Source organism: Haliotis rufescens, unplaced genomic scaffold, assembly GCF_023055435.1.
Source record: "Haliotis rufescens isolate VD_foot unplaced genomic scaffold, xgHalRufe1.0.p SCAF_9, whole genome shotgun sequence".
Lineage (NCBI taxonomy): Eukaryota > Metazoa > Mollusca > Gastropoda > Lepetellida > Haliotidae > Haliotis > Haliotis rufescens.
The window spans coordinates 29875960-29888678 of record NW_025964383.1 but is presented as its reverse complement, the minus strand read 5'-3'; the positions used below and the strand labels follow the sequence as shown (position 1 = coordinate 29888678).

The 12719-nt window shown below is 40.5% G+C and overlaps 1 protein-coding gene across 1 annotated transcript; it reads left to right on the top strand.

The window, feature by feature from the left end:
- Positions 1-3929: 3929 nt before the first annotated feature.
- Positions 3930-11644, top strand: LOC124130906 (glycoprotein 3-alpha-L-fucosyltransferase A-like). Its single transcript, XM_048390880.1, has 2 exons — positions 3930-4050; positions 9507-11644. Exon 2 carries the CDS (start codon positions 9518-9520, stop codon positions 10694-10696), a length of 1179 nt encoding a protein of 392 aa, XP_048246837.1. The 5' UTR covers positions 3930-4050; positions 9507-9517; the 3' UTR covers positions 10697-11644.
- The last annotated feature ends 1075 nt before the right edge of the window (positions 11645-12719 follow it).

Here is a 12719-nt window from a genome sequence, read left to right as displayed (position 1 = left end):
GAAGTGTGGGTGTTTGTTTAATGCCAATGCCATGGCGTAGGAGCTGGGTGGTAATGCACGTCATATTATTACCGACTGTGTGGTTTACTCATAAACATCTCAACTGTGAGTGAGTGAGTGAGTACGGCTTTACGCCGCTTTTAGCAATATTCCAGCAATATTACGGCGGGGGACACCAGAAATTGGCTTCATACATTGTACCCGTGTCGGGAATCGAACCCGGGTCTTCGGCGTGACCACTAGGCTACCCGACCGCCCCCTTATCACGTGTGATAACATCATTGACACGGCGGTATTTATCAGTGTGTGAGTACGGTTTTACGCCGCTTTTAGCAATATTCCAGCAATATTACGGCGGGGACACCAGAAATGGGCTTCATACATTGTACCCGTGTTGGGAATCGAACCCGGGTCTTCGGCGTGACCACTAGGCTACCCGACCGCCCCCTTATCACGTGTGATAACATCATTGACAAAGCGGTATTTATCAGTGTGTGAGTACGGTTTTACGCTACTTTTAGCAATATTCCAGCAATATTACGGCGGGGACACCAGAAATGATTTTCATACATTGTACCCATGTCGGGAATCGAGCCCTGGTCTTCGGCGTGACGAGCGAACGCTTGAACCGACAGGCTACCCGACCGCCCCTTTTCGATACATATACATGCACATTTGTACAAGACAACAAACACCATGCAAGTTCACAATAAAGCAAGGGTTCGTGTCAAAAACAGTATTTACAGGCAACATTATATATGGCAGGAGTAGTTCACAAAACTTGTGTTTATTTATCAAATATTGAAGACTCTTGTTATTATATTTCATTTAGATAATTAAGACTGTTTTTATTCTGTAAATGATGTTCATTTGAGAGCCTAGATGTTAGTCTAGTCAGGTGTCACGGAGCTGTGCTCCAATGATCAGGGGTGTCATAAAAAAAGAATAAACTTGGTCATAGGTTCACAGGTTTATTAATGACGGCTAATTGTACAAATAATTGACAATTAAAGAAAAGGTAAAGCCTATCTGCGCTGACAGAGATCACAATTTAATTCCATCAGCGCAAATATACAACCAGTTTAGCTACACAACAGTATTACAGCGATAAAAAGGAGAGTAGCTAAAACAACACTTTGACAAGATACGGACCGCGCTAAGATGATCGTAACTCAAATACTTTAACATAGGCTTACAATAGTCGTAGCGCTAAGATCGCTTTGTGCAGGTGGGCCCTGATGTGTTGACTGCCAATTAAGTCGGCTGCGACCAATTAACACGTGAGTCAATTTACTCCACACTCTAGTGACACTCTATAATGACTACTACTACTACTACTACTACTACTACTACAACTACTACTACTACTACTACTACTACTACTACTACTACTACTACTACTACTACTACTACTACTACTACTACTACTACTGTCACTGCACCGACTGTTACTACTACTACTACTACCACCACCACCACAACCACCACAACCACCACAACCACCACTACCACTACTACTACTACCACCACCACTTCTATTACTACTACTACTACTATCACCACCACCACCACTACTACTTTCACTGCACAAACTGTTACTACTACTGCCACTACTACTACTACCACTACTACTAGTGCTACTACTACTACTGCAACAACTACTACTACTACTACTACTACTACTACCACCACCACTTCTACTACTACCACTACTGTCACTGCCCCGACTGTTACTACTACTACTACTACTACTACTACTACTACTACTACTACTACTACCACCACCACCTCTACTACTACTACTACTACTGCTTTCACTGCACCGACTGTTACTTATACTACTACTGCCACCACCATCACTACTACTGTGACTGCACCAACTGTTACTACTACTACTACCAGTACTACTACTACTACTACTTCTACTATCATCACCTACACTTCTACTACTACTACTACTACTACTACTACTACTACTACTACTGTCACTTCACCGACTGTTACTTCTTCTACTACCAGTATTACTACTGTCACTGCACCGACTGCTGCTACTACTACTACTACTACTACTACTACTACTACTACTACTACTACTACTACTACTACAAATGCTACTAGTTAATGTCTAGAGCTACGACTACCACTGCTACAACTAACAATACCACGACTGTATATAGACAGTCAACTTGTCAGGTCAGTAGTCTTACGCAATGTCATGCACAGGACGATGAAGGACAGCCAGTATTCGTTATATTCAGGTTGCTTCTGTATTAAAATAAGCCCTTGCGAAATAAAGTAGTCAGATTGCACTTTTATCCGCCACATTTGAAAGCGTGACAATTCACAAGCACACTGATATACTCTACTTTGTCAACACACATAATCATGGTGACACGACCTGACTGAAACGAAACCTTACTCTGACTCTGATGTCTTCAATTACACTTCAACAGCCCCTCAATGAATTGCAGTAAGAACGCACATCGACATTCCTGAACACTGTGAGCATACATAAAGACATGTGTATTGGCACTGAAACTAATTCAAAGGGTCGCTCCAATGACGGACTATCTAAATACACAAACCCACTTGAATGTGTAGTTTATATGAATATTGTAATACAAATAAACTGTTAATGTATATCAATGTATTCGCTCATGTAGGCCATGTAATACACATCTAATTTGGTTGAACCCTGAAATATTTACCCTTTGCTTTGAGACAACCCCCTCTCAATCCGGATTAAGCAAGACACCTGCAAGACTGATTTCGATAGAAGTGGCACGACATCCCGCTTTAACCACTAGGCTACCCGACCGCCCCTAAAAACCACAAGTACAGAAGTACATTTATTTTCAAAGTCCTGATTGATTCTCTTCATTCAGCAATTTCTGACCGGTTGAACGGACGACAGTCGATTCTATATGTATTTGTATTTAGATTTACCAAGGCCTTAAACATTAAATTTTATATGAAACAACCTGTAACCAAAAAACGTCACCAAAGCATTACTTGGCTGTGAACAGTCGCCCAAACACTGCATACTTTAAGAGGAAGTAAATTAACATAGCACAGATTTTCAAGCAGATATTACAAATTTCATTTCAGATAGATCCGAGATACATGTAGATCTTTCAGAACTAATTTATACACTTAATTTAAAGCGACAAAACTCTTTCCATATTCATAATAAATCTCTGCCAAACACATCGTTCATTTACGATTCCTTCTATATCATGAACATGTGTTCATGAATCACTATCAAATAGAGATTATACCAGGTGTTCGCGAAAAGGTGAGCGCATGTACCTGTCACACATTGCCATTACACATTTATGAGAGTCGGGAAACATCAAAGAATATACATAGCAATGATTCAATAATTGTTACTGATTATTCAAGGGGTGGGCAATCAATGGTTGATGCTGTTGCTTCAGCTAATTAAATAAAAAATTATATTTTCTCAGAAAATACACATCTCAACATCGAACTTTGCACTGCATCTCTCCCATTAGAGTAGAAAGTGTTTCTTAAATTTGAAAAGAAGCCACGTAGTAGTTTCAACATGTATGTATATCTCTATCTCCACCCCTTAGCCACACGGGTTTGTAAGGGCGTGGCTTTTCTATATCTAACAAAAACAAAACATAAATCCAAAAGAGTGGTCTTGTGGTACACATTGCGCTAACAAAAACAACGACAGTTCGCACGTCTAATATGCAGATAACAATAGTAATTTCATACGCTTCCCGAAGCCTGACACACTTACAACACAGCACTCATCAACCACATAGCAACCACCCCTAGCAGAAACTTAATGACGTAAACCCAGGGCCCAGTTGAATGTCGAGATGAGTCCATACATATTTATCTAGAGGATTAAAGCGGAGCTTAAAACAGCTTATTGTACATCAGTGTGATCACCTGAAGGTAACTCTAGATCTATTTGTGTGAGGTGTGTTGCTGGTTGGAGTATATGGGGTGGTGGGTGTAGTTCATACAGGATTCTATTTCGCTGTCGGATACCTAACTGGATTCTGGTTGTCCAAGGTACGTCTTCATTTTGATGCCAACAAAGCCATCCCTTGTTTTGTCATTCCTGTTACTGCACGTAAGAAAACAATACTATATCAGTGAAGCGTAAAACTTGTCATTTGGTTTATAATGTCCGTTCTAAATTTTCATGTCACTTTGTAACACAATAATAGGCCAGGGCATGACTTTTCAAGGACAGAGCTAAGTTCGGGTACAGTCTGGTGCTTGAAGAAACAATCTCTTCAAAAGCACAGTGATGTTGAATGAAGCTGCCACAATCAACCAGATTTGATCGCTTCGGTGTTGAACACAGGGTCACAATGACCTCGCTGGCCTGTCGGTGTTTGCTTTCTTGTATCTTACCTTATTAGGTCATCGTGTTTTAAATGTGTTTGGATCATATCATATGGATATCGATTAGAGACGGATAAATAATTTTGTAAATCAGGACACAAAGTTGGATATATTTTAGATTTCTTTTATTCCTCTGACGGATGATACTTATAAGTTCGACTATTTTTCAAACGTAATTTGTAATTATATTTTTGCGGGGAGGAAAAGATGGCGGTCATGGCAGATTTATGCGTAATTTTCAGAGGGAAAGTGTGTGTGTGTGTGTGTGTGTGTGTGTGTGTGTGTGTGTGTGTGTGTGTGTGTGTGCGTGCGTGCGTGCGTGCGCGTGCGTGCGTTTGTGTGTCCGTTTTTGGATCGACCCTGGAATAAAAATCGTGGAGAATGTAATAGTGTCGTGGCTATTGACGGAAGAAAGGGGAGAGGTCAGACTTCATATTATTTTGTTTGATACTCCCAGATCTGCACATGTTGATTGGAATGATAAAGGCGGAAACGTGTCTTAACAGTGGTTGCAATATATTTCACCAGTGACAATTTTTGACAAGTATCGTGATTGATTTAGATAGCACATGGGTCAGTGAAGTGAGGTTGACGATACAAACAGTAAGCAATAAGTAACTGTGCAAAGAAATCATGTTTAACTTACGGGCAATCAAATGAAGACTGAGAAATGTTGTTCAATGCCGAAGAAAGCAGTATTGCAGCTATGTAACGGCGGACTGAAAATACACGAATCCGGTCCAGGCAAACGTCATGTTTTGATATAATGCTCTTTGAGCATGATATCTAGCATGGAAAAAAGCAATACAAAGGGATTATTATCATTATCGAAAGAACTATTGTGATATCCATTCATAAAAACCAAACAATTAAAACGTCCAACATGAAAACAAAACAAAACACTTGTGTGTGGCAGAATATCGGCGCAGTTTATTCAGTATTGGTGGCGGTACCCTGGGAGAGATACCTTTCACAAATAATATCCTATCGCCATTATAAAACACCCGAACATCTCAAACCCCAGGATAGATAACCCACGAGGGTAACCACAGATGAGCAACTCCCCTCCCTGCCCCCGTCGACAAGCCGTCGAATAACACTCGGCAAGCCTCCCTGCTAAATCAAGCAAAAACCCGACGGGCCGTCGGAACATCGGCCGCTGGACCAACCCCAAACCATAGCCATACCAAACCAAACCAATTTACCTGCTCCATTTGTCAATGTCTCATGCTTTGTAGGGGATGTCAACTGCTGGTAGTGCTGAAAGATAAATGATGAGAAAAACAACATACATGTTAAAATATGGTCTTAAACATACATGACATTAAATTGAGCAAAATGTAATAATGAATTGCTTCTAAAATATGCATTTACAGCACAATAGCATACATTGGGAGGGAGGGTGGGAGAATGCTACCTACGTGTAGACCACTTTAAAAGTTCAACAGGAAAGGACAATTCGTGTGGATGACCTGAATAACCTATCCAAAAGTTGTCGAGTTATCACCCTGTACGTTGCTTTCAATTGCCAGTAATGAATTTTATCTCAAATGCTTTCAATAAAACACCTTATCACAAGAACTATTGTTCTGCGCGGCAACATTTCCGACAGGATAATGCTAGGTTTTGGCAGGATCTTATGTAGTTCATCCATGTCTGCATCCATGAGATTACACATCTCTTTACCCTCTATAAGGCCTATAAGGTCATTTGAGCCAATATGTACTAGAATAGTACAGTGCATATATTTCATTGTACTTTTTATATTTTTCACAAATTAAACTTAAACTAGGAAATTATAAAATTCGAAAGTCGCTAGACCAGTATTTCTCGTTCTTATCGCCACTGGTCGACCATGACGGCTGCTCCTTGGCAAGCTCATTCACGCGAACAGTAAATTACGTAATCAAAGATAAAGTCGGCAGGTACGGGCAGATAACAGAGACCGAAATTACAACTTCGAGGTAATGATTAATGTGATACGAGTAGAGCTGTGGGGGTAAAGAGGGGCTAAAACAAGGACTGGTCGGCTCGGAGTCAGTATACTGTGTCTAAGTGGGGTATTCATGTTAAACTGCGGCATGGTATCTCAGTGAGCTAGCACTATAAATCGGCATCAGTTCGGACTAGTACAAGCAGCCACACACGCACAGACGTGCATGCACGTCGCTATATAAGCGCAATAATCTTGGACATTATCATTATTATCATTGTACGTCACTATTATATATTAATTGATGTCATTTGAATGGTATGACACACTTACTTGAATAAACCCTCAAGCGTCTTAAAGGGAAAAAATCCATGAAGTGGTTTTCAAGTTATAGGTCAAAAACATTCCAAGTAAATATATTAGAAATAGCTGCATTTTGTCAGACAATCCAAATATTGAAATCAAAATTCGCATTGCACCTCCCCTATTGGTATAGACAGTGTTCACAAAGTTCTATGCAGTAGTTTTCAAGTTGTAGGTCGCACAAAAAATGTCCCAAGAAGGCCGGCCGGCCGGACGGACGGACGGAATTCCTTTCTATAACCACGTGTATATACCCCGCCCTTTTCTAGAAAGACTTGTATGTCCGAAGTTTGCTTCTGCCTGACCCGCGCACTCCAGTTTCCGCCTGGACGTTAGTTTCCCATATGGTTATATACTTATTAAAAGCAGCGTTTTGCACAGTCTTAACTAAAAGCCGTTTTTCCACAGGAATAGCTGAACTTGTGATATACGGTATAATATTCTGTAGATAAGCTCTGATTCTAAAGTTCAAGTTCTTTCTTGTAGATTTATCCGCCAAAATAAATATTGGTTTGTTAATTCTCCTCTCAGTGGTGTTCATTCGTGCCCAATGCACAGCAACGCTTAACCACTGACGGACCTTTGCTGACGTATTGACAGACATTTGAAGTAATTTGATGTTTTAAAGACGAGTTTAGCCTAACTGGAACATATCTTCTCTATTTCAAACTTATACATTCTATTCCACATTATTGGATAAATCGTCATAATACATTGGTACAGTAAAAACGGAAGAACAAAGAAAATATAATTTGTAAGTTACTTTCTGATCTTGTGAAGTCCCTAAATACAGGGAATGGGAACTTAAATTAAACACCACGCTAATACACAATTATCTCCAAAAATGCTTCGACATAATTCATAAATTTTCTGAAGATAGTTATGCATAAAATCTTCCTTATATAATTTTACACCGAACTGTAGCAATTGTGGTAATGTTTATATTAAATTGGAAAAAAGAGAAAACGATCACTGTTGTTTATGCAGTGATGAATACAAATCTCTTGAAAATCCATTTTCTAGATGCTTTAAAAGTTATCAAATCATAGTTTCTTCACAAGTATGATGTGAAGAAATTACTGACGCGCATGTAGAAACATATCAAACGTCATTTATACTCTTTCTATTGCGTTTAACTTGTTGTCTCCAAATATTAATGACGTTTGATATATTTCTACATGCACGTCAGTAATGTCTTGACATCATTTATATATGTGTGTGTAAATTAATAACTATAACTCAGAGGTCAGAAATCTTATACAATAGATGCAACACTTCAACACCATAGAACAAATCATATATTGTGAAGACCACGGGTCTTAAATGGACAAATGCTCAACATTGAAGTAACCGCATCATTGATTACTTTGGTTATATCAATCAGATATAGTTTTAACTTTTCTACAAGTCTGTATATCTCAATCTCTACCCCTCAGCCACACGGATTTGTAAGGGCGTGGCTTTTCTTCATGTAAAAAACCCCTCAAAATAAACCTAACAGAGTGCGCTAACAAAAAACAAAGACAGTTCGCACGTCTTACATGCAGAAAGCAAAAGTAATTTAATACGCTTCCCCAATCCAATGATAAATATGAAATGTCCAGAATACTCTTATGATAAATATGAAATGTCATGTCTCCATTAATTCATTTCTAACTCATAATTCTCTGTCACGAACTTTATATACCTAATGCAACCACACCATTGCAGTTATCAACAGTTTGATTTGTTACAATTTTGTTACCATTTTCTAAGTTTTTAGACGCATTTTAACCTCATAATAGTAGTAGCAGTGGGTTTTCCCATTTGGTTTGGAAATCGATATTCGAAGTGGTTTAAGATTGGCTTACGCCCTGAAACTGTGTTGTAAAATATAACCAGCTCTCTCAATACCCCGTACTCAGTTGACTGTGTGGAGTTTTACGTGTGCAGAATAAACACTTCGCCTACTGCTGCACACTACAACACATGCTGATTGTTAAAAACGTCAAAGATAGCGAGTTCGCCTCTGTAGAACCGGGTGCACAACGTAACATTTCTAGGACTTATTTTTTCACGATATAAGCATCAGCATTAGACTATTGATTGGACACAGTTAGTCATTACAATGTGCATGATTGAGTTATTTAAAAAACAATCAAACGTAGTATTCTAACTTTCAAACATTATTTTGTCTTATTTTGTCGGCAATGTTCCAAACACATGTGGGGAGGTGGGGTAACCTATAGGTAAAAGCGTTTCGCTCGTCACGCTGAAGACCCGGGGTCGATTCCCTTCATGGGCACAATGTGGGAAGCCTATTTCTGGTGTACCCCGCCGCGATATTGCTGGAATATTGCTCACGATGGCGTAAAACCATGCTCACTCACTCGATTTGGGGTCCTTTCCCAACCCGAGACCCGTGATGATCCAGGGTAGAATAGGTATTCAGCAACCCATGCTTGCTGTAAAAGGCGACCGTGCTTGTCGTAAGAGGCGACTGACGGGATCGGGGGGTCTGGCTCGCTGACTTGGTTGATACATGTCATCGATCCCAATTACGTGGATCGATGCTCATGATATTAGTCAGTGGATTGTCTGGTCCAGACTCGTTTATTTACAGACCGCAGTCATATAGCTTGAATATTGCCGAGTGCGGCGTTAAACAACAAACCAACCAACAAAGCCGGAATTCACGTGGGCAAATACATGTAGAAGTTTCATGCACACACAACACCACGGAATATTGAATCTTAGTTCATCAGTGTTCAGGACACAATGTATGTCCATAAAAGTAATAAAGCATGCCATAATAATAATTCTTTACAACGTTTTTTTCCAGCTCCGGACATAATGAATTCCAACTACCAAAGATGTTTGTTTATATGTCTGTCAATGACAACTCTCGCTGCTGTAGCTTTCTATTGGACAGTTAATCCAGATGTGGGTGTGTTCCAAATCACAACTTTCAATTCAACAAAAGTTAACACGTCCATAAGAGAAACATTCATCCTCGAGGTCTCTCAAAAGCATCCCCTCGTACTTCGTAGACGAAATGTGGTCATCACTTCAGCAGATTCTCCTCATGCAACTAAACGCATTGTGTGGATGAACGTCCCACCCTGGTACAAGACAGTTACATCTTTCGCCCACTGTTACGTTCGTTCGTGTGAAATAAGTACAGACGAGGCACATATTTCATCAGCTGATGCTGTGGTTGTCAATGGTGTTAATTTGCCATCATCAAAACACCCAAACACGGACATGAACCAGGTGTGGATTATGTATGGATGGGAAGCACCTCCCCACTATTCAACTAACACGATTTTCCGTCCTGACTGGAATGGACGTTTTAACTGGACATTGACATACCGACTGGATTCGGATATACCATTTCCTTACAATAGGATAGTGTACACTGGAGGCAGTGTGAATATAAGTGATGTTGTGAGACGGAAAAGCCGATCTATTGCTTGGTTTGTAAGCAACTGTCGTACACCCTCAAAGAGGGAAGTGTATGTTCGAGAACTGCGGAAACATATTGATGTCGACATTTATGGCGCCTGCAGAAATACCAAGAGTTATGACTGTCCAAAAGGAAGGTCCTTCGAGTGTCTTGGTCTGTTAAACACCACGTATAGATTTTATCTTTCGTTTGAAAATTCCCTATGTAAAGACTACATCACAGAGAAGTTCTACAACACGTTCATGACTTCAGCTATTCCCATCGTTCGTGGAGGCGCTGACTATGCACGTCTTCTGCCAGAAGGAACCTTCATCAACACAGCATCATTTGACAGTCCAAAGAGTTTGGCGAACTATATCCGATATTTGGAGAGGAATGAGACAGCTATGGGGGCAATTTTAGAAAAGAAGCACAAGTATGAATACATTAATTCAAGAACAAATTTTGATTGGAGGTGTCAGCTGTGTGCCAAGTTACATGGAAATTTTACGAGAAAATCTCACACAGATATGAAACAATGGCTTAAGGACGGAAAGTGCATAGAACAGCCAAAAGATCTGCCGTAGTGCTTGGGAATGTAAAAACGTGTCATAATCATTGAAGATCAATACAAGATTTGCACACGAGGCAGTTGTAATCCCTAGTTGATTCTTGTATTACACTTGTTAAAGAACTAACTCTATGTTTGCTCTCTGTGTGTGCTCTTCAATACACGTGTTCAAGATCCAGATGTTGCATGTGTCAACAAAGGTGTTTGTGCTGATTGTGATGCTGATGGTCACGCTGGAGGCTTGTGTTGATACAAATGCCAATATAAATATTGATGTTTATGACTGTACGAACCGAACACTTTAATTCTAATGTTTCAAATGATTAAAAATGTATGTTAATAATAATATAAAACACTTTGGTGCATTCTTTACATGTCTTGTGAGCAGAGGCGTCCATATTGGGACAGCAAATTCTCTGGATACAGACTCGTTCCTTCATGCTTCAATGTCCATAGCCCGAAAAGACCTGTCAAAGAAATATGGTGTGACAATGGTACTAACTTTATCAGTGCAGCTAAAGAACTGCAACAAGCAGGAGCAGAAAAGAGCCAGGAACGTAATCAGTCTTTACCTTCTGAAAGGTAATATTGACTGGAAATTCAACCCTAGATCAGCAAGCCATATCGTTGGCGTTTGGGAACGTCTGACCAGGTTCGTTTTCCTCTTCTCAGCGAGTTTGGTGAACGTTTGAATGATGAGTCGTATCGAACAATATTGTACGAAGTTGAAGCCATTGCAAACTCCCGACACTTCACAACTGTATCTGACAGTACTGACGATCTCAATCCTTAAACGCCTAATCATCTACTGATGATGAAGTCAAATGTGTCTATATTACCTCCAGGCAATCCCAATACCTGACATTTTAGGATCACGAAGCCCTGGCCACAATGTCTGACCTTAATGATTGTGTGTCAACTTGTCCAAACAGCGTTGTTCACGTTGGTAAACGTTGATATTGCTAACGGCAGCATAAACGTCTCTTCATTCATTTACAGCCATCCATTCATTTAAACATTCATTCCGTCTTTCGGAATGCATATACGTTGAACACCTCCCCCCCCCCCCCCCCCCCCCACACACACACACACACACCCAAATAGCGATGCTTTGCCTGCCTGGATGTGCTAGCGAGCAGTGTTGGGAACACAATGTAATGCTAAACAAAGGGAGTGGATTGCCCTAGGCCGTCACACTTTACATTGATATAGATCACGTTTCAACACAACTCGAAGCCAGTTACTCTGCACACAGAACAAATGGACTGGGCATTAACAATATTCAATACATAGAGCCTTAGGCAGCTTCACATCGCGTTGTGTTATGTACATCAATTGTCCTCAATTCATCCATATAGTTCCTACACCTTGACATATCCCTTTCACTATCTGTGTGTTCACATGTGTCAACACACAATCATATAACTGATGATATGCAGATAAATGTTGCAAGGAGGTCCTGTGTGCGGTATCACAAAGTGCGTTCAAATGACAAGACGTTCGATGCATCCCATAGAATTGTTTAAATATTCCCAATTATGTTCAGGGTATAGTACATGGACATTGAAGTGTGGGTGTTTGTTTAATGCCAATGCCATGGCGTAGGAGCTGGGTGGTAATGCACGTCATATTATTACCGACTGTGTGGTTTACTCATAAACATCTCAACTGTGAGTGAGTGAGTGAGTACGGCTTTACGCCGCTTTTAGCAATATTCCAGCAATATTACGGCGGGGGACACCAGAAATTGGCTTCATACATTGTACCCGTGTCGGGAATCGAACCCGGGTCTTCGGCGTGACCACTAGGCTACCCGACCGCCCCCTTATCACGTGTGATAACATCATTGACACGGCGGTATTTATCAGTGTGTGAGTACGGTTTTACGCCGCTTTTAGCAATATTCCAGCAATATTACGGCGGGGACACCAGAAATGGGCTTCATACATTGTACCCGTGTTGGGAATCGAACCCGGGTCTTCGGCGTGACCACTAGGCTACCCGACCGCCCCCTTATCACGTGTGATAACATCATTGAC